This window comes from Salvelinus namaycush, chromosome 13 (genome assembly GCF_016432855.1).
Source record: "Salvelinus namaycush isolate Seneca chromosome 13, SaNama_1.0, whole genome shotgun sequence".
Taxonomy (NCBI): Eukaryota; Metazoa; Chordata; class Actinopteri; order Salmoniformes; family Salmonidae; genus Salvelinus; species Salvelinus namaycush.
This window is the reverse complement of record NC_052319.1, coordinates 13,474,273-13,494,754: the sequence shown is the minus strand read 5'-3', so window position 1 is coordinate 13,494,754 and position 20,482 is coordinate 13,474,273. Positions and strand designations below refer to the sequence as shown.

Genomic DNA, 20,482 nt, shown 5'->3' with positions numbered 1-20,482 from the left:
TACTCAATAAAACATTTGACAAAAACCAGCCTGTGTGTGTTTGGGGATGTCTGTATTGACTGGCGTGCGGGTTGCAGACGGCGATAGTGGGTCCTGCTGGCAACTGATTACAGAATTAAAAGACACAGTTGACAGTGGCTCTGGCAGAGAGAGGACAACCATAATTGTATCTGTAAAGCGATTCTTATTGTAGAGGCCTAAGTGTGGGATATTGATTATTTCATACAAGAGAATTGGTCAGGTGAAATTGTTTGAATGAACCTTTCCTCTCCATGGTTAGTCCTGATATTCTGAGATGTTCTGTATTTAAAGAGACTGCTTATAAATGTGCACCCCATTATTAATGAGAGTGCCATTATCATTAGACTTAGGTATGCCTGAAGGCTGTTTTTGTAATAATTCCTCTGTGTCGCCATTCTACTGAATGACCGGGAAAACGCAACAACTAAACCAAAACAATTTCCATTCGAATAGTCTTCACAGAGGTCTTTATTTATATTAAATTCTGAAAAGAAAATAGAAGTCACAATTCAGGAGCACAAAAAAACAAAAAAAAAACATTCCTAGTCCCACTGAAGTAGTGTTTTTCTCACCTGTATACTTTGTGTGTAAGTGTTTTTGAGGCATTTATGCTGATGGAATGGTATGGCTGGAGCTGCGGATGGTGCTGCAAAGTGAAATTGTCTGCTCCACAGGAGTGAGAACACAGAGCGGATCAAGCTCCTTCGCTGAATATCTTGCCTCTATAAATACCCCTCTCTGCAGAGAACAAAATGGCCTTCTCATGGAGGCACAAAGATTGAATAAAAATTGTCATTTCTCTGCAAGTGCATTGCATGCACTAGCTTAAAGAAATTGTGTGTTGACCAAACAAAGACTGCACAAACCCTACAAAGCATAGTGTTTGGCATTGAAATAAAGTTGTATTACTGTCTTCAAGATATAATCAAAAATGGAATCATGACCAAAAACTAGGATCATGTTTGATGGGGGATGTTGAGGGCGGCGGAAAACGGATGGCCTGACATTCTCCTGTAGAATTCTCTGATACAGAGCAGAATTCATGGTTCCTTCTATTAAGGCAAGTTGTCCAGGTCCTGAGGCAGCAAAGCATCCCCAAATTATCACACTGCCACCACCATGCGTGACCGTTGGTATGAGGTTCTTACTGTGGAATGCAGTGTTTGGTTTTCGCCAGGCATAATGGGACCCTTGTCCAAAAAGTTGACTAAATTTAGCTAAAAAAACACCTAGAAGATCACCAATACTCTTGGAAGAATGTTCTATGGACAGATGAGTCAAAAGTATAACTTTTTGGATGACATGGGTCCCATTTTTCCTGTGGAAAACCAAACATTGCATTCCACAGTAAGAACCTCATACCAACGGTCAAGCATGGTGGTGGTAGTCTGATGGTTTGGGGATGCTTTGCTGCCTCAGGACCTGGACGACTTGCCTTAATAGAAGGAACCATGAATTCTGCTCTGTATCAGATAATTCTACAGGAGAATATCAGCTATTCATCTGTGAGCTGAAGCTGAAGGGCAGCTGGGTCATACAGCAAGACAATGATCCAAAACACACAATCAAGTTTACATGAAAATGGCTAAAAAGCAACAATTCAATTTAGAATTTTTGGAATGGCCTAGTCAAAGTCCAGACCTAATCCCAAGATGTTGTGGCAGGACATGAAACGAGAAGTCCATGCTTGAAAACCCACAAATGTCACTGAGTTAAAGCAGTTCTGCATGCAAGAGTGGGCTGAAATTCCCCTCACAACGATGTGAGAGACTGATCAACAACTACAGGAATAACAACCACTTATTGAGTGTAAGGGGGCAATTACTTTTTCACACAGGGGAATTGGGTGTTGCATAACTGTGTTAATTAAATAAATAAAATAAGTATACTTTGTTTTTATTCTTTGTAAACTCAGGTTCCCTTTATCTAATATTAGGATTTGGTTGAAGATCTGATAACATTCAGTATCAAAAATAGAGAAAATCAGAAAGGGGGCAAATACTTTTTCACGGCATTGTAGGTCTTGCGGCATTACAAGTCTTCCTCCTACAGTAGCCCCATTAAGAACACTCAACTTTCACTAGCCATCATAGTTGCCATGTATGTTCTATATGCTTGTGTAAGTTAAGCTCCTGGGGGTATTTTAGGTTAATCATTGTGTGAGTGAAACCATGAAGTTTCTCCAGGGACTACAGCGGGGGCTAAAGACATTCTTTCACATTCTTTTTAGGCAAGAGTGGTGTTGTTGTTGTTAGCCAACCCCCAAACCCTACTTTGAGGCCCATTCATCTAGTGTAGTTTTAAGGGCCTTGGATTGACAAATTGTTCTCTGTGGTCTGCCTTCAGTGTTTTGTTTTTCATATAATGCAGTGACAGTAAATTTCTTAGGAAAGGTAATAAAGTTATTTAGAATCATACAGATGTACCCTTTAAGAAAAAACACCATAAAAGTATTCTGGTCTTTAATCATGTCATAAGTAGGCCATTTTAGTGTTTAATACCAACAAGCTTGCTATCAAAGAGCCAGAGCAGGACTAATTTGATCTCCTTTCTGTAAGGGAACTCCACATCTGCCTGTATATCATGTCTTGTTAAATAGTTTCCATTAGCAGAAGGCAAATAATTCAAGCTGTCTAATTTAGCTGTCTAATCCAGGCTGTATCACAACCGGCCGTGATTGGGAGTCCCATAGGGTGGCGCACAATTGGCCCAGCGTCGTCCGGGTTTGGCCGGTGTAGGCCATCATTGTAAATAAGAATTTGTTCTTAACTGACTTGCCTAGTTAAATAAAATAAAGGTTAAATAATATATTTATTTTTTTATTAAAAAAGTAAATGAATGTTTTTAGACTTTATTGGAGAACAGCTTTGATGTTACAGTGATCTCTCTGCTTGCTTTACTGTAAAATGATTCCCTTATTTCACACTTGGTTGAACAATTTGTGGTATCATATCTGACATTGAAATGATTTAATGTGTTGAAAGTAGTTATATTTTTAAGTCTAGATCAATTCCAATGAATTTACAGAATGAAGGACAGTAGTTGGATATAGGGACATCAACAACGATTAGTAGCTGTTAGGGCCCTCTCTGTCTATTGGTACAAACGTTCTGTCAGCATCATCAATCAAGTGGTGCCACTCCGCCCAGAGGCTAACCACAATGGCACCAAATCAAGAATGGCAGAGAGTAAAAAGCCAGTTCTAAAAAGTGCAGTCATGAAAGACCAAAGCCTGCTATTGTAAATCACCAGCCTGGTCTCATAGACTAGACATAACATAGTAAATGAAAATCTGGGACACTGAAATTAGTATGATATGTTACGTTTGGTACGGTTACATAAGACAGAAGGTTACTTATGACAAATAACATGAATGTCTAGCAAACCAATGCTTGCGTGTTTGAATCTCATCAAGGACAACTTTAGCATTTGAGCTAATTAGCAACTTTGAAACTACTTTTGAGATACTTTGCAACTAATTAGCATGTTAGTTAACCCTTCCCCTAGCCCTAACCATTTAACCTAACTCCTAACCCTAACCTTAAAGGACTCCCCGCAGAGGAAGTTGTCATCTCTATTTTGATGTAATTTCCTGTCATAGTGAGGAAACGCACATTTAGGTTCCCCCTCCGAAGAATGACGAAGGCTACTTATACATATTCACAAATCGGGTGTGAAAATTTCCACGTGGAATTGATTAACATCAACAAATAGGCCACTGACAGCTGTCAGTGTAGCTAGCTAGCATGCTAACCTTATCTAGCTAGCTATCTTGCTAACCTATCTTTTTTTATTTTTTTAATATTTTTTTTACTACACCGTATTCAAAAGATTAGACAGCTGGCTCTATGGCTGGTTCTGGAGCTGGATTTAAACAGATGGAAACCACTGGCCTATTTTAGACGTCACCATCTACTGTTATATCCAAAGTTTTGGTATCTTCCATTAATTGCGGCCACGAATCTGCCATAGAAATAGATGATGATGATCTATTTCTATGAGATGATGCTACGGTAATATGGATAACTGTTGAAAGATAGCTGATATGCGTTTTTCAACATTGTAATGGACACAGTGTAACCTTTGGTAGCTAGGCTGCTGGCAGGCTTCGGTACATCAAAGCCAGCCTGTGCTCATAGTTCTCACATGGGAAGTGAAATGATAGCCTACAATGACTTTGCTCACGATCATGCACGCCGCAAATGACTTGCAACTATAAGTTCCTTGAATTTTCTTGTGTGGGCGCCTTTACATTATCTGGATAGACACTTGTGGTTTCTAGCTAACGTTACACCAAACAAAGCAGTGAAGTGTGTAATGAAGAAATACTTTAGTGGCCAAAGCCATTCATCTTGGGGCAATGGGGGGAGTGGGTTGGCAATGCTATCATATCATGGAATTATACCATTTTACCCGCAAAAGACCAGTCTCAATGTCAACAGTGAAGAGGCGACTCCTGGATGCTGGCCTTCTAAGCAGAGTTCCTCTGTCCAGTGTCTGTGTTCTTCTGCCCATCTTAATCTTTTATTTCTATTGGCCAGTCTGAGATATGGCTTTTTCTTTGCAACTCTGCCTAGAAAGCCAGCATCCCGGAGTCACCTCTTCACTGTTGATGTTGAGACTGGTGTTTTGCAGGTACTATTTAATGAAGCTGCCAGTTGAGGACTTGTGAGGTGTCTGTTTCTCAAACTAGACACTCTAATATACTTGTCCTCTTGCTCAGTTGTGCACCGGGACCTCCCACTCCTCTTTCTATTCTGGTCAGAGCCAGTTTGCGCTGTTCTGTGAAGGGAGTAGTACACAGCGTTGTACGAGATCTTCAGTTTCTTGGCAATTTCTCGCATGGAATAGCCTTCATTTCTCAGAACAAGAATAGACTGACGAGTTTCAGAAGAAAGTTCTTTGTTTCTAACCATTTTGAGCCTGTAATCGAACCCACAAATGCTGATGCTCCAGATACTCAATTAGTCTAAAGAAGTTTTATTGCTTCTTTAATCAGAACAACAGTTTTCAGCTGTGCTAACATAATTGCAAAATGGGTTTCTAATGATCAATTAGCCTTTTAAAATTATAAATTGGATTAACTAACACAACATGCCATTCCAACACAGGAGTGATGGTTGCTGATAATGAGCCTCTGTACTCCTATGTAGATATTCCATACAAAATCTGCCATTTCCAGCTACAATAGTCATTTACAACGTTAACAACATCTACACTGTATTTCTGATCAATTTTATGTTATTTCAATGGACAAAAAATGTGCTTTTCTTTCAAAAACAAGGACATCTCTAAGTGACCCCAAACTTTTGAATGGTAGTATATACACTGCTCAAAACAATAAAGGGAACACATAAACAACACAATGTAACTCCAAGTCAATCACACTTCTGTGAAATCAAACTGTCCACTTAGGAAGCAACACTGACTGACAATAAATTTCACATGCTGTTGTGCAAATGGAATAGACAACAGGTGGAAATTATAGGCAATTAGCAAGACACCCCCAATAAAGGAGTGGTTCTGCAGGTAGTGACCACAGACCACTTCTCAGTTCCTATGCTTCCTGGCTGATGTTTTGGTCACTTTTGAATGCTGGCGGTGCTTTCACTCTAGTGGTAGCAGGAGACGGAGTCTACAACCCACACAAGTGGCTCAGGTAGTGCAGCTCATCCAGGATGGCACATCAATGCGAGCTGTGGCAAGAAGGTTTGCTGTGTCTGTCAGCGTAGTGTCCAGAGCATGGAGGCGCTACCAGGAGACAGGCCAGTACATCAGGAGACGTGGAGGAGGCCGTAGGAGGGCAACAACCCAGCAGCAGGACCGCTACCTCCGCCTTTGTGCAAGGAGGAGCACTGCCAGAGCCCTGCAAAATGACCTCCAGCAGGCCACAAATGTGCATGTGTCTGCTCAAACGGTCAGAAACAGACTCCATGAGGGTGGTATGAGGGCCTGACGTCCACAGGTGGGGGTTGTGCTTACAGCCCAACACCGTGCAGGACGTTTGGCATTTGCCAGAGAACACCAAGATTGGCAAATTCGCCACTGGCGCCCTGTGCTCTTCACAGATGAAAGCAGGTTCACACTGAGCACATGAGCACATGTGACAGACGTGACAGAGTCTGGAGATGCCGTGGAGAACGTTCTGCTGCCTGCAACATCCTCCAGCATGACCGGTTTGGCGATGGGTCAGTCATGGTGTGGGGTGGCATTTCTTTGGGGGGCCGCACAGCCCTCCATGTGCTCGCCAGAGGTAGCCTGACTGCCATTAGGTACCGAGATGAGATCCTCAGACCCCTTGTGAGACCATATGCTGGTGCGGTTGGCCCTGGGTTCCTCCTAATGCAAGACAATGCTAGACCTCATGTGGCTGGAGTGTGTCAGCAGTTCCTGCAAGAGGAAGGCATTGATGCTATGGACTGGCCCGCCCGTTCCCCAGACCTGAATCCAATTGAGCACATCTGGGACATCATGTCTCGCTCCATCCACCAACGCCACGTTGCACCACAGACTGTCCAGGAGTTGGCGGATGCTTTAGTCCAGGTCTGGGAGGAGATCCCTCAGGAGACCATCCGCCACCTCATCAGGAGCATGCCCAGGCGTTGTAGGGAGGTCATACAGGCACGTGGAGGCCACACACACTACTGAGCCTCATTTTGACTTGTTTTAAGGACATTACATCAAAGTTGGATCAGCCTGTAGTGTGGTTTTCCACTTTAATCTTGAGTGTGACTCCAAATCCAGACCTCCATGGGTTGATAAATTTGATTTCCATTGATAATTTTTGTGTGATTTTGTTGTCAGCACATTCAACTATGTAAAGAAAAAAGTATTTAATAAGAATATTTCATTCATTTAGATCTAGGATGTGTTATTTTAGTGTTCCCTTTATTTTTTTGAGCAGTGTATATATATATACACAGTACCAGTCAACATTTTAGACACACCTACTCATTCAAGGGTTTTTCTTTATCTTTGCTATTTTCTACATTGTAGATCAATAGTGAAGACATCAAAACTATGAAATAATACATATGGAATCATGTAGTAACCAAGAAAGTGAAACAAATCAAAATATATTTTATATTCTTCAAAGTAGCCACCCTTTGCTTTGATGACAGTTTTGCACACTCTTGGCATTCTCTCAACCAGCTTCATGAGGTAGTCACGTGGAATGCATTTCAATTAACAGGTGTGCATTGTTAAAAGTTAATTTGTGGAATTTCTTTCCTTCTTAATGCATTTGTGACAAGGTAGGGTTGGTATAGAGAAGATAGCCCTATTTGGTAAAAGACCAAGTCTATATTATGGTAAGAATAGCTCAAATAAGCAAAGAGAAACGACAGTCCATCATTACTTTAAGACATGAAGGTCAATCAATCTGGAAAGTTTTCAAGAATCAAGTGCAGTTGCAAAAATCATCAAACTGGCTCTCATGAGGACTGCCACAGGAAAGGAAGACCCAGAGTTACCTTTGCTGCAGAGCATAAGTTCAGTAGAGTTACCAGCCTCAGAAATTGCAGACTAAATAAATGCTTCACAGAGTTCAAGTAAAAGACACATCTCAACATCAACTGTTCAGAGGAGACTGCGTAAATCAGGCCTTCATGGTTGAATTGCTACAAAGAAACCACTACGAAAGGACACCAATAAGAAGAAGAGACTTGCTTGGGCCAAGAAACATGAGCAATGGACATTAGACCGGTGGGAAGTCTATCCTTTGGTCTGATGAGTCCAAATTTTAGATTTTTGGTTACAACCGCCGTGTCTTTGTGAGACGCAGAGTAGGTGAACGGATAATCTCCTCATGTGTGGTTCCCACCGTGAAGCATGAAGGAGGAGGTGTGATAGTGTGGGGGTGCTTTGCTGTTGACCCTGTCTTTGATTTATTTAGAATTCAAGGCACACTTGAGCAGTCTGCAGCGATACACCATCCCATCTGGTTTGCGCTTAGTGGGACTATCATTTCATTTTCAAAAGGACAATGACCCAACACACCTCCAGTCTGTGTAAGGGCTATTTGACCAAGGATGAGAGTGATGGAGTGCTGCATCAGATGACCTGGCCTCCACAATCACCCAACCTCAACCCAATTGAGATGGTTTGGGATAAGTTGGAACGCAGAGTGAAGGAAAAGCAGCCAACAAGTGCTTAGCATATGTGGGAACTCCTTCAAGACTGTTGGAAAAGCATTCCAGGTGAAGCTGGTTGAGAGAAAGCTATGAGTGTGCAAAGCTGTCATCAACGCAAAGGATGGCTACTTTGAAGAATCTCAAATATAAAATATATTTGGATTTGTTTAACACTTTTTTGGTTACTAGATGATTCCATATGTGTTATTTCATAATTTTGATGTCTTCACTATTATAATATTTTTTTCAGTGTTCTACTCCGCTAGCCAGCACCTCGCCTAAATAGGTGTGTGTTTATTTCGCCTCTAGATTCACTATTATTCTACAATGTATGTCAGTCTAGCTGGCTCCCGAGTGGCGCAGCGGTCTAAGGCACTGCATCTCAGTGCAAGAGGCGTCACTACAGTACCTGGTTTGAATCCAGGCTGAATCACATGATTGGGACTAGGCCGTGATTGGGAGTCCCATAGGGCGGCGCACAATTGGCCTAGCATTGTCTGGGTTTGGCCGGGGTAGGCCGTCATTGTAAATAAGAATTTGTTCTTAACTGACTTGCCTAGTTAAATAAAGGTAAAATAAATACATTTGAAACATTTACAAACTTTTGACAGATACTGTGTGTATATATATATATATATATTTTTTTTTTTACAGACTACCTTAAAAATAAGTGAAAATGTACAAATTATCCAATTAATTATTGTAATTTTCTGGTTAAAAACAGGAGGTGCAAAAACCACACCTTATTTTTATTTGCTCCCTGGCTCATGCCAGGACACAAGGCTGTTTGGCTCATCTCAGTCACAAAGAGGAAGAACTTTGCAGCTGTTTCTGATTAATAAACAACGCTGGTGGGTGGTAACATTCAAATAAAACCCAGACCTGAAACTAAATATAGGCTGAAAACTATTTGTATGTCATATCATAGGGAAAGATACGGCATTCACACGGATTTGCACGAATTGGGCAGTTCGGGTTTGGCATTCAAGCACAAATATATTCTACTTTGATTAAACAATGACTTATTGACTTAAATCGTAGTGCAACATCATGGGTAGGCTCTGGCCATCGTCTTTCAGCTCAGAAAAGTGGATTTCTACTGATTTGGACGTTTAACCCCTAGCCTAGCTAACGTTAGCCACCTAGCTAATGTTAGCATTAGCCACTTAGCTAACGTTAGCAACAACTAATTGTAATTGCAATAACATATTATGAATTGTAATTTGTAACATATCATATGAAATGGATGATGGACATCCCCAATTAATACAAACCATACCAAACGTAATATATCATGCTAATTTGGGTGTCCAGATTTGTATTTACTATGTTATATCTACCCCTGAGTCCAGGTTGCAGTCATAATAGTTCAGCCTTAACCCCAAAAGAATGAGAATTTACAAAGAATTTATGGGATGATAAATAAACACATAAATAACCTTGACATGTTGAGTACAAACAATGCACACACAAAGGATATGTGTTTGGAAATTCCATGGAGACTGTAAATGTAAATAGTCCGGGTGGCCATTTGATTCAGCACTCTTTTGGCTTGGGGGTAGAAGCTGTTAAGGAGCCTTTTGGTCCTAGACTTGGCGCTCCGATACCGCTTGCCGTGCGGTAGCAAAGAGAACAGTCTATGACTTGGGCTACTGGAGTCTTTGACAATGTTTTGGGCTTTCCTCTGACACCGTCTAGTATATAGGTCCTGGATGGCAGGAAGCTTGGCCCCAGTGATGTACTGGGCCGTATGCACTACCCTCTGTAGCACCTTACAGTCAGATGCCGAGCAGTTGTCATACCAGGCGGTGATGCAACCGGTCAAGATGCTCTCGATGGTGCAGCTGTAGAACTTTTTGAGGATCTGGGGATCCATGCCAAATCTTTTCAGTCTCCTGAGGGGACAAAATGTGTCTTGATGTGTTTGGACCATGATAGTTCGTTGGTGATGTTGACACAGAGGAACTTGAAACTCTCGACCTGCTCCACTACAGCCTCGTCGATGTTAATGGGGGCCTGTTCGTCCCACCTTTTCCTGTAGTCCACAATCCGTTTCTTTGTCTTGAGGGAGAGGTTGTTGTCCTGGCACCACACTGCCACGTCTCTGACCTTCTACCTATAGGCCGTTTCATCGTTGTCGGTAATCAGGCCTACCACTGTTGTGTTATCTGCAAACTTAATGATGGTGTTGGAGTCGTGTTTGGCCAAGCAGTCGTGGGTGAACAGGGAGTACAGGAGGGGACTAACCACGCACCCCTGAGGGGCCCCAGTGTTGAGGATCAGTTGGCAGACGTGTTGTTGACTACCCTTACCACCTGGGGGCGGCCCACCAGGAAGTCCAGGATCCAGCTGCAGAGGGAGATGTTTAGTCCCAGGGTCTTTAATTTAGTGATGAGCTTTGTGGGCACTATGGTGTTGAACGCTGAGATGTAGTCAATGAACAGCATTCTCATATAGGTGTTCCTTTTGTCACGGTGGGAAAGGACAATGTGGAGTGCGATTGATATTGCGTCATCTGTGGATCTATTGGGGCGGTATGCGAATTGGAGTGTGTCTAGGTTATCCGGAATGATGCTGTTGTCAAAGCCGGTGCACAGTAGCTTTCCATTTAGAAGTTGTTACAACAGGAAGAGCATAACTTAAAGTTGATTTATTACTGTCACCTTCAGGCTGAACAAACCTACAATAAAGTCAATGCCATTTTTTTACTCATTTTAAGAAATCATGTGGGGGAGTGTCCATGGCTTGCTGCAAGATGTTGACAGATCTAGCATTTCTATACATTTACCAAAACGGTTTGTTTATTGATAGACCCAAAGGTCACAGGCTGATCTGACAGATGGATTGGAATTCATTTGAATATGATTCTCCCCCAGAAAGTATGAAGTAACATTTTATACTCAAAATGGAAAGAAATATTATTTTTCCAAAGGGGCATCATTCCAGAATGTATCCCTTTTTCAAGTTCTGAGATGAGGCTGTTGTGTACATTGCAGGCCTGTGTTATTTGCCCTTGATATAGTAAACTGGGTTTCATTAGGCGTAAATGACGTTCAGGGAGTGACTTTCACTGAATACGTCCAACCTGCTACAATACAGGAGATAAGTGGGTACCTACACTTTGGACCTCCTGCTCCACAGCTGAACCCGAGTGACTCCTAGAAAACCAGAATAATGTTTCTGTGTCCGTATTCATGCCTTTTTCGAAGTTGTAATCCAGATCCATTTGGTATTCTACCCACAATTCTCCCTCCTTGCACCATTTTACATTTTCCCTCTGAGGCGCCATTTACAGTGTCCCACAAGGTGTCTCCAGCAGGGCAGTTTCTCCCCATGGGGTCACCTCTCTCTTGGACTGGCCCTCATGACACAACTGTCAATACGTTAATATGAGTTTTGATCCTGTTCTTTTCATCCTGGCTGACCAAGAACACGCTCTGCCTCAATGCTTAATTCTGGACAATGACAGATATTACAGGGGTTGTCTGCTTTAATTAATATGATTAATCTTATCCAGAATCGTTTAACCTTGTGCTTATCTCATTTTCCTTTTTAACCCACTGTAAGCTATTGTTGTTACTGAATACGCAATCAATTGCAGTGCTAAAATACAGTAGTACTGAAAGATGTGATGCCATTTAATTCAACTTACATTTGGTGTAAATATACTGTAATATTGAAAGATAAACTGAATATTGATGGAACTGTACAGAGCTATACAGACCATTGTATTGAACAGCTTGCTCGTTGTTGCATCAAAACTCCTACTGGGTAATTGCTATGAAAAGTTAGTCTACTCATGGCATTCTCATGTCTTCTAGGATATTGGATTAGATGTCTGCTCTTATTAGGATCTATATTTTACTTTCCCTTTTAACTTGGATTTCTTTGTTGAAATTGCTGATAACTTTCCTTGGACTGGAGTAAGACAGATAGACATAGCTGCAAGAATTTCTAAAGGCTGTTTCCGTAGGCCTGTGTTTACCTGACACTTGGATTGACAGCAGAGTGATTGGAAATATCCACCATTCACTGGCGTGAGCTCCTGAGTGCCAGAAAAGTGCTTTTGTAGTCTGCTTGTAATGGGCCAAGTTTGAATTGAAGGTTGAGAGAAATGGCCCCACTCTGGTCGCACTCTGTGAGGAACTGACACACCGCAAATAATGCTCTGGAGAAGAAGTGAGGGCCTTGCATCACAGACAGAGGAGAGGCAATACAACACAGTTATATTCAATTTCAACGCAATCTTGCCAATATTGCATTATATGTACAAGATAGTTAATGAAAAAATTAGATACATGCTATAACTCACTTTACAGGAAAGCACTAGCAGTAAACTGGATAGCAGCTGTTTAGTCATTGTACCCTTGCCTAATGCCCTACCAGTATTTTTGAAGGACCTCTGTGCTACCTTCCATGATAGAAACAAGGTGGAAATTACATTTCCTTAGGAATGATGACAAGTATGGTAGAATGTATTATTCTTACTGCAAGAAAGGTCACCTTTGGTGCATGAGCTCACCCCAGTGAGAATTCCAAAACCAACATTCAATATGAACATAAAATACCACAGCCATACTTCATTATATAAATGAACAGTTTACTTATTAGAGAAAGAAAAATATTAAATGTACATAGAGTATAACAGTGTACAATGATGTTTGACTACTTTTGGTGTTCCTAGCTTTGAGCATAGGGTCTGCTCTGTGCCAGAGTGCGCTCTGGGAGTTCGTAAATTCCGAGCGTTGTCAGATTGTCCGTTCGTAAATTTAGAGCGTTTCGGGCTCTCGGAGAGTACACTGAACGCTCTGGCAGAGGAATAGGGTTGATCCGAGCGTTCTGACCTCACAACGTTAGTCAAGCACCCAAGCTAACAGGCTAATATTGGCTAGCTACTTCCAGACATAAATGAGAGAACACATCACTGACCATTTTACTCGCTCTAGCAGAGCTGTTATCCAGAGCGTTGGTAACTGTGCTGCTGACGACAATTTATTTACACTGTTTTTCCGGCCGTTACTGACACCGGCCATATTCAACAGGTGTTGAGCGTTCGTAAATTAATCAACTATTCTGCGCTCTGGCACACTCAGACGAGTGCTCTGAAATCGGAGTAGATAGCCAGAGTGAATTTACGAACGCACCCATAATCTCAACTACTGGCAGACTTTCAAAATCACGGTGATGAACAGTTGACAATCGATACTATGATTAGTGAAAATTGACATCTAAATTGGGCCAATCTATTTTATTCAGCTGCCAACACAAGGGAAGTATCTAGCTACAAATGCAGCCATCACATCTTATTTTGAAAAACCAAGGGTCGACCTGCACTGAAATCTCCATGCAATGACAGATTAATTGGCTAATAGTTACACTAGCTGGCTTTAAATTTAGGCTAGGCATAAATCATCTAAATTGAGAGGTCAGTGAAATCAATTAAGAGTATGTTTAAAATCCACTGTGGCTGCAGAACGCTTGTATACATTAACGGTTATCAATGGACAGCATAGCTCCTGGCTCCATATTATTTTTTGTCACCATATTCTTGCTGAGAGAAAAATAAACAGGAAAGGAATTCGTCAGAAGATGACTGACATGTACACTGGCGAATGATAATGTAGGGAATAAAATACGGTAGCCAATTGGGTTTAAGAAGAACGGAGGGATTTCCTGTGCGTTACCCAATCTTGGAGACCCCACCCTTTGTGTTTCCCGCACCGTCAATCAAAATAGAAACAATTGACTAGAATCACGGATTGCAGCCAGCCTTCGAATACTGTAAGCATGTTTCGCTTGTGGTAATACAGAGATTCTGCGAAATAAAATAATTCACGCAATGACTGGTATGTAATGTTCAACCTAACCATCGGTATGTTTGCACCCTTTAGCTAAGCTAATGTTAGCTAGCTGTCTAATATTTTTCCAACAGCTTAGCCAACAGTGAACGTTAGCCTGCATGCTAGCCACAACTACAACATACGTAGCTAGCTAGCTAAGGCTTCAGACAGTTTGATCAACTCCACACCGCAGCTGTAATGGAGGTCAGTCCAGCATGAAGTGTTACGTTATAGCTAGTGGAATAGCTAGAAACAAATTTGCTGCCGTTTCCCGTGTGGAGATTGAATTTAACGCTGGTTTGTTTTGCTCCGTTTCCTTCATTCTGTACCTTGTAACGTTAGCCCCAGAACAGCCAGTGAAACAAGAGGAAATGGCTGCCTTGGACGTGGACAGCAATCAAAGCGAGTTTCTGCAGCAAGACTGTGGCACAGGAGATCAGGTAGCTAACGTTGCTATTTAGAAATTGCCCTCGTATGCTTCTCGGTTAGGGTTTCAGTAAGTGCGTGGTGTTTAGTGAAGTTCACACGTTTTAACATTTGTAGTAAAAGTCGAACTTCCTGTGTGGCACCGGACTAACGGCCACCCACTTTCTTCCTTTTAAACCCGCCCATTGTGGGTAGGACACTCAGTCGTCATCGCTCGCTCTGCTGGCAGCTACCTGCAGCAAGATCGAGTCGGCATCATCAGATGGGGGTAACGGTGCTGCCGCTGTAGTGGTAAGTCACCACCACTGGCTCTGCTAGAATGTGGACGACCCCAAAATGTAGTTATCTTTTATCAATAGAACGCGAGTTGTGTCGGCAGAGATATGCCCAAAGGCCATCATGTAGTGAGCTCATATTTGGTTCACACAATATGAATATGAAGTTAGGGTTCTCATGCACCTTCTAGGCAAACAATACTCTGGTCATTAAACACCTCTAAACCAATCTTCAAATATGTTGCTAAATCGTGTGAACAAGCAGCACCAAGCTCTTATTCCTATATTCTTCATGAATGGTAATAACTTTTTTAATGCACGTAGTTATTCATAACTAATCATGCTATGGCTTTTCCAACTGGCTGAATACAATAAATAATTGGCTTACTGTTTTTTTAATGTAAGTAATTATTTCACTGCTATCTCTAACATTACATACTTCATCTCAATGTTGCAATCTGCATCTTAATGAGGCACCTTCTATGCAAATGAATAGTTTTTATTCACCAAAACAAGATGTTTTATCCTGCAGACGACAGACCTAACATCCATCCAGTTAACAGGGAACCCAGATAGATGGGAGGTTTTGACCCCCACAACAACACGGAAGGAGGAACCTGGCGCGGTCCATATCCAGAGTCGGGGGATCGTGACATCAAACGGACAGTATGTTCTTCCTCTCCAGAACCTTCAGAGCCAACCTATCTTTGTGACATCAGGAAGCGACACATCCGCCAACACAGTGCCTAACATTCAGTACATTCAGACAGCTGATGGACAGCAACTGAGCTTCTCCACCTCCAGTGAGGAGGGGGCCACTCTGAGCCAAGATGCCACAGGGCAGATCCAGATCTTGCCTGACGGAACTCAGACTATAAGTGTGACTGGGGCTGGAGACATCCTTACTAATAACCAGAACCTCATATCACAGACTGGTCATGTCCAGCAGATCCAGGGTGTTTCTATCGGCAGCTCCACCTTTAACAACCAGGGACAGGTTGTCACTAATGTGCCTATGGGGTTGCCAGGGAACATCACCTTTGTCCCCATTAGCAGTGTGGACTTGGACTCCCTGGGCCTCTCTGGTGCTCAGACTATAGCAACAGGGGTCACTTCTGATGGCCAGCTCATCATGACCAGTCAGCGTGTGGACAGCTCTGAGAGTTTGGAGAAGACAGGTGATCAGCTCTCGCAAACACTGTCTGTAAATGACTCGAATGCTAATGCAGACATGTATGTGCCAACGTCCTCCGCCCAGCTGCCTGAGGCCATGGATGAGACGGGTGTTCTAACCCAAGCCCCAGAGCAGACAGACCCCTCTGGTCTCCAGGAGGGCTACATTCAGCAGAACCAGGTCCAGAACATCCAGGTGTCCTCAGGCCAGTCCATCATCCAGCTGCAACAGGTGCCAGTCCAGACCAGTGATGGTCAGGTGGTCCAGGCAGCAGGGGGACAGACCATGCAGAACGTTCAGCTCATCAACCCAGGGACCTTCATCATCCAGGCCCAGACCGTCACGGCCTCAGGGCAGATCCAGTGGCAGACCTTTCAGGTGCAGGGGGTCCAGAACCTCCAGAACCTCCAGCTGTCCACCAACCCAGCCCAGCAGATCACACTTGCCCCATTGCAAACCCTGTCTCTGGGCCAGGGAGAAGCGCAACAGATCCCCAACCTGCAGACTGTGACTGTCAACTCTTTGGTCCAGGCAGGGATTCAGTACCAGCAGGCAGAGGACACCAACAGCCCTGGAGGTATGGTCTCCCCCTGCATCATGTACACATCCAGCAGACATGCACACCATAATAGTTAGTAACACTGGTGGTTGTACAGCACATTTGAAAGTTTTCACACCCCTTGACTTTTTCCACATTTTGTTGTGCAACAGCCTGATTTTAAAATCGATTAAATGTAACTTTTTTTGTCACTGGCCTACACACAATACTACACACAATAATGTCAAATTGGAATGATGTTTTTTGAAATGTTAAAAAAGTTAATTAAAATGTTTTTAAAAAATGTCTTGAGTCAGTAAGTGTTCAACCCCTTTGTTATGGCAAGCCTAAGTAAGTTCAGGAGTAAAAATATGCTTAACAAGTCACATAATATGTTGCATGGACTCACTGTGTGTGCAACAGTGGGGGCTGGTGGGAGGTGCTATAGGAGGATGGGCTCATTATTATGGCTGAAATTGAATGGTATCAAACATATGGAAACCACATATTTGACACCGTTCCATTTATTCCATTCTAGCCGTTACAATGAGCCTGTCCTCCTATAGCTCCTTCCACCAGCCTCCACTGGTGTGCAATAATAGTGTTTAACATGATTTTTACTACCTCATCTCTGTACCTCACACATAAAATTATCTGTAAGGTCCCTCAGTCGAGCAGGGAATTTCAAACACAGATTCAACCAAAAAGACCAGGGAGGTTTTCCAATGCCTCGCAAAGAAGGGCACCTATTGGTAGATGGGTAAAACAATAAATTATATCCCTTTGAGCATTGTGAAGTTATTAATTATACTTTGGATGGTGTATCAATACACACAGTCACTACAAAGATACAGGTTTCTTTTCTAACTCAGTTGCTGGAGAGGAAGGAAACAGCTTAGGGATTTCACCATGAGGCAATGGTGACTTTAAAACAGTTACAGAGTTTATTGGCTGGTTAGGAGAACTGAGGATGGATCAACAACATTGTAGTTACTCCACAATACTAACCTAATTGCCAAAGTGAAAGGAATGAAGCCTGTACAGAATACAATTATTCTAAAACTTGCATCCTGTTTGCCACAAGGCACTAAAGTAATACTGCAAAACAATTGCAGCGCTATTCACTTTTTGTCCTGACTAAAGTGTTATGTTTTTGTGCAAATTCATTGCAACACATTACTGAGTACCACTCTCCATATTTTCAAGCATAGTGTGGGGGGGGGGGGCTGCATCAGGTTGTGGTATAACTGTAATCGTTAAGAAATGGGGAGTTTTTCAGGATAAAAAAAGAAACGGAATGGTGCTAAGCACAGGCAAAATCCTAGAGGAAAACCTGGTTCAGTCTGCTTTCCACCAGACACTGGGAAATTTAATTCACCTTTCAGCAGGACAATAACCTTAAACACAAGGCCAAATCTACACTGGAGATGCTTACAAAGAAGACAGTGAATGTTTCCGAGTTACAGTTTTGACTTAAATCGGCTTAAGTCTATGGCAAGACCTGAAACTGGTTGTCTAGCAATGATCAACAACCAATTTGACTGAGCTTGGAAGTATTTTTAAAAGAATAATGGGCATATGTTTTCTTAATCCAGGTGTGGAAAGCTCTTAGAGACTTACCCAGAAAGACTCACAACTTGCGGCCAAAGGTGATTCTAACATGTGTTGCCTCAGGGTTGGATACTTATCTAATCAAGATATATTAGTGTTTTATTTTTCATACAAAACAATGACAATTAAATCAATTTGAATCCCACTTTGTAACACAACAAAATGTGTAAAAAGTGAAGGGGTGTGAATACTTTCTGAAGGCACTGTATGTAGGAAACCACGGGGGTCTGAAAAAAATTATCCCCAAGAAGTAGACTATTTAATTATTGAGTCACCTGATATAAGCCTCCTGAGGCATCAGGCATGATTTGCGCTTCTCTGGTGAGGATTATTAGCTGTATATTCTTGTCAGATTTGCAAATATTTTCTTATACATTAACAACTTTGTTGTTTACTTTAAGAACACACATTTAACAACAGAACATGTGTGTGTAACAATAACATTTTCATCCGAATAGCTGAAAAATATGTCTGTGCCCTTGAGCAAAGCACTTAACCCTAATTGTTCCTGTAAGTTGCTCTGGATAAAATCGTCTGCTAAATGACAAATGTTACAATTTAAACAATTCTCTGACCATATAATCAACACTCTTTATAGATCTGTGAGATATAAACAATCGTATGATTAATTCTTTGAAGATTTGAAGGGTGTGTAAATCATCAAATGGTTTTGTGTCAAGCTGTCCATCCACACATTGTCAAGTTTGAACAGGGGTTTTGAATTTGTTCATAGCCAAACTGTCATGAAATCTTTTTAAAAGCATTTAGCGAAGAAGCACTTTTCACTGTGTGGCTTTTGCAGTCCATTTAGCATGCAATTGTTAAAGGTTGTGTTGATATTGATGTGTGGATTGATTGGTCTCCCTCCAGACGTCCAGATAAAGGAGGAGCCGGACTCAGAGGACTGGCAGCTGGGCAGTGACTCCACTCTGAACACCAGTGACCTTTCCCACCTGCGGGTCAGGCTAGAGGACGAGGAGGACCAGCTCGGCGAGGGGGGCAAGCGGCTACGCAGAGTGGCCTGCACCTGCCCCAATTGCAAAGAGGCTGGGGGGAGGTGAGTGAGCTCACCTGCTTATAGCGACTACGCTTACAGTGCTCAACAGCTTATAGTGGTCAGAAAAATACTTATGGTGTTTAGAATACTAGTTCTCAAGGTTTTGGGGTCTGAATGGGAAAGACAAATGTTTTCATACATGTTATATATTCTGTCTGGTTACTAACAGTCTTACTGTACCCCCCCCCCCCCCCCCCCCCCCCTCACCAGCATTGGTGCGCAAAGGCCCAAAAAACAGAGGAAGTACACATCTATAAGGCTGTATATGCAGTATATGAGTGTGTTTGTTTGTGTTCTCTCAGAGGATCCAACATGGGGAAGAAGAAGCAACACATCTGTCACATTCCGGGCTGTGGGAAGGTGTACGGGAAGACGTCCCACCTGCGCTGGCACTCAGGGGAGCGGCCCTTCGTCTGCAGCTGGATGTACTGTGGGAAGAGGTTCACACGCAGCGACGAACTGCAGAGACACAGAAGGACACATACAGGTGCACCCTCACCTCAACATTTGCATTACATTTTACATTTTGAAAACATACCTTGTAGGTTGCGCTTTTCACCAATGTAAAGTGTCCTCTTGTGTCTTTGGAAATATATCATTCAGTATAATAGCATTAGTTCAGTAAAACAGATGACATAATGAGTTCATAGTAGTGATGCAGAAGTGACATGGTTTGGTCTGTCCTACTGTTAAAACTTGTCTGGTTTCTCTCTCTCTCTGACAGGGGAGAAGAAGTTTGTCTGCCCGGAATGTTCCAAGCGCTTCATGCGGAGCGACCACCTGGCCAAGCACATTAAAACTCACCAGAACAAGAAAGGAGTCATGAACTCTGTGAGCAACGCGGTGGTGGGCTCCATGGAGTCCGCGGGCTCGTCAGACAGCATCATCACGGCGGGCGGCACCACCCTCATCCTCACCAACATCCAGCAGGGCTCCAGTAACTCCCAGGACATCCTGGCCAATGCTGAAATCCCACTACAACTGGTCACTGTAGCAACCGGAGAAGTCCTAGAGATGGCCGAGTCACAGTGACACTCACTTGCTCATCACTCATTTTCCCTGCTTGTTTTTTTATATACATGAATGAAATATATATATATATTATTTATTACCAGTCAAAAGTTTGGACACACCTACTCATTCCAGGTTTTTAAATTTAAACAAATATTTTCTACATCGTGGAATAATAGTGAAGACATCAAAACTATGAAATAACACATGGAATCATGTAGTAATATATATTTTATATTTGAGAATCATTGGAGTCTCAACCAGCTTCATGGGGTAGTCACCTGGAATGCATTTCAATTAACAGGTGTGCGCTGTTAAAAGTTTATTTGTTGAATTTCTTTCTTTAATACATTTGAGCCAATCAGTTCTGTTGTGACAAGGTAGGGTTGGTATACAG

General features: G+C 42.3%; 1 protein-coding gene across 4 annotated transcripts; it reads left to right on the top strand.

The window, feature by feature from the left end:
• The first annotated feature begins 13,858 nt into the window (after positions 1-13,858).
• LOC120058256 (transcription factor Sp3-like) lies at positions 13,859-20,226 on the top strand. Of its 4 annotated transcripts, none has more exons than XM_039006784.1 (7): positions 13,859-13,999; positions 14,336-14,433; positions 14,615-14,710; positions 15,251-16,445; positions 18,888-19,074; positions 19,377-19,561; positions 19,799-20,226. In XM_039006784.1, exons 1-7 carry the CDS (start codon positions 13,993-13,995, stop codon positions 20,104-20,106), a joined length of 2,076 nt encoding a protein of 691 aa, XP_038862712.1. In that variant the 5' UTR covers positions 13,859-13,992; the 3' UTR covers positions 20,107-20,226. The 4 variants fall into 4 exon arrangements, with proteins under 4 accessions (XP_038862712.1, XP_038862711.1, XP_038862714.1 ...); XM_039006783.1 differs by having other exon boundaries at positions 15,227-16,445; XM_039006786.1 differs by lacking the exon at positions 14,615-14,710.
• The last annotated feature ends 256 nt before the right edge of the window (positions 20,227-20,482 follow it).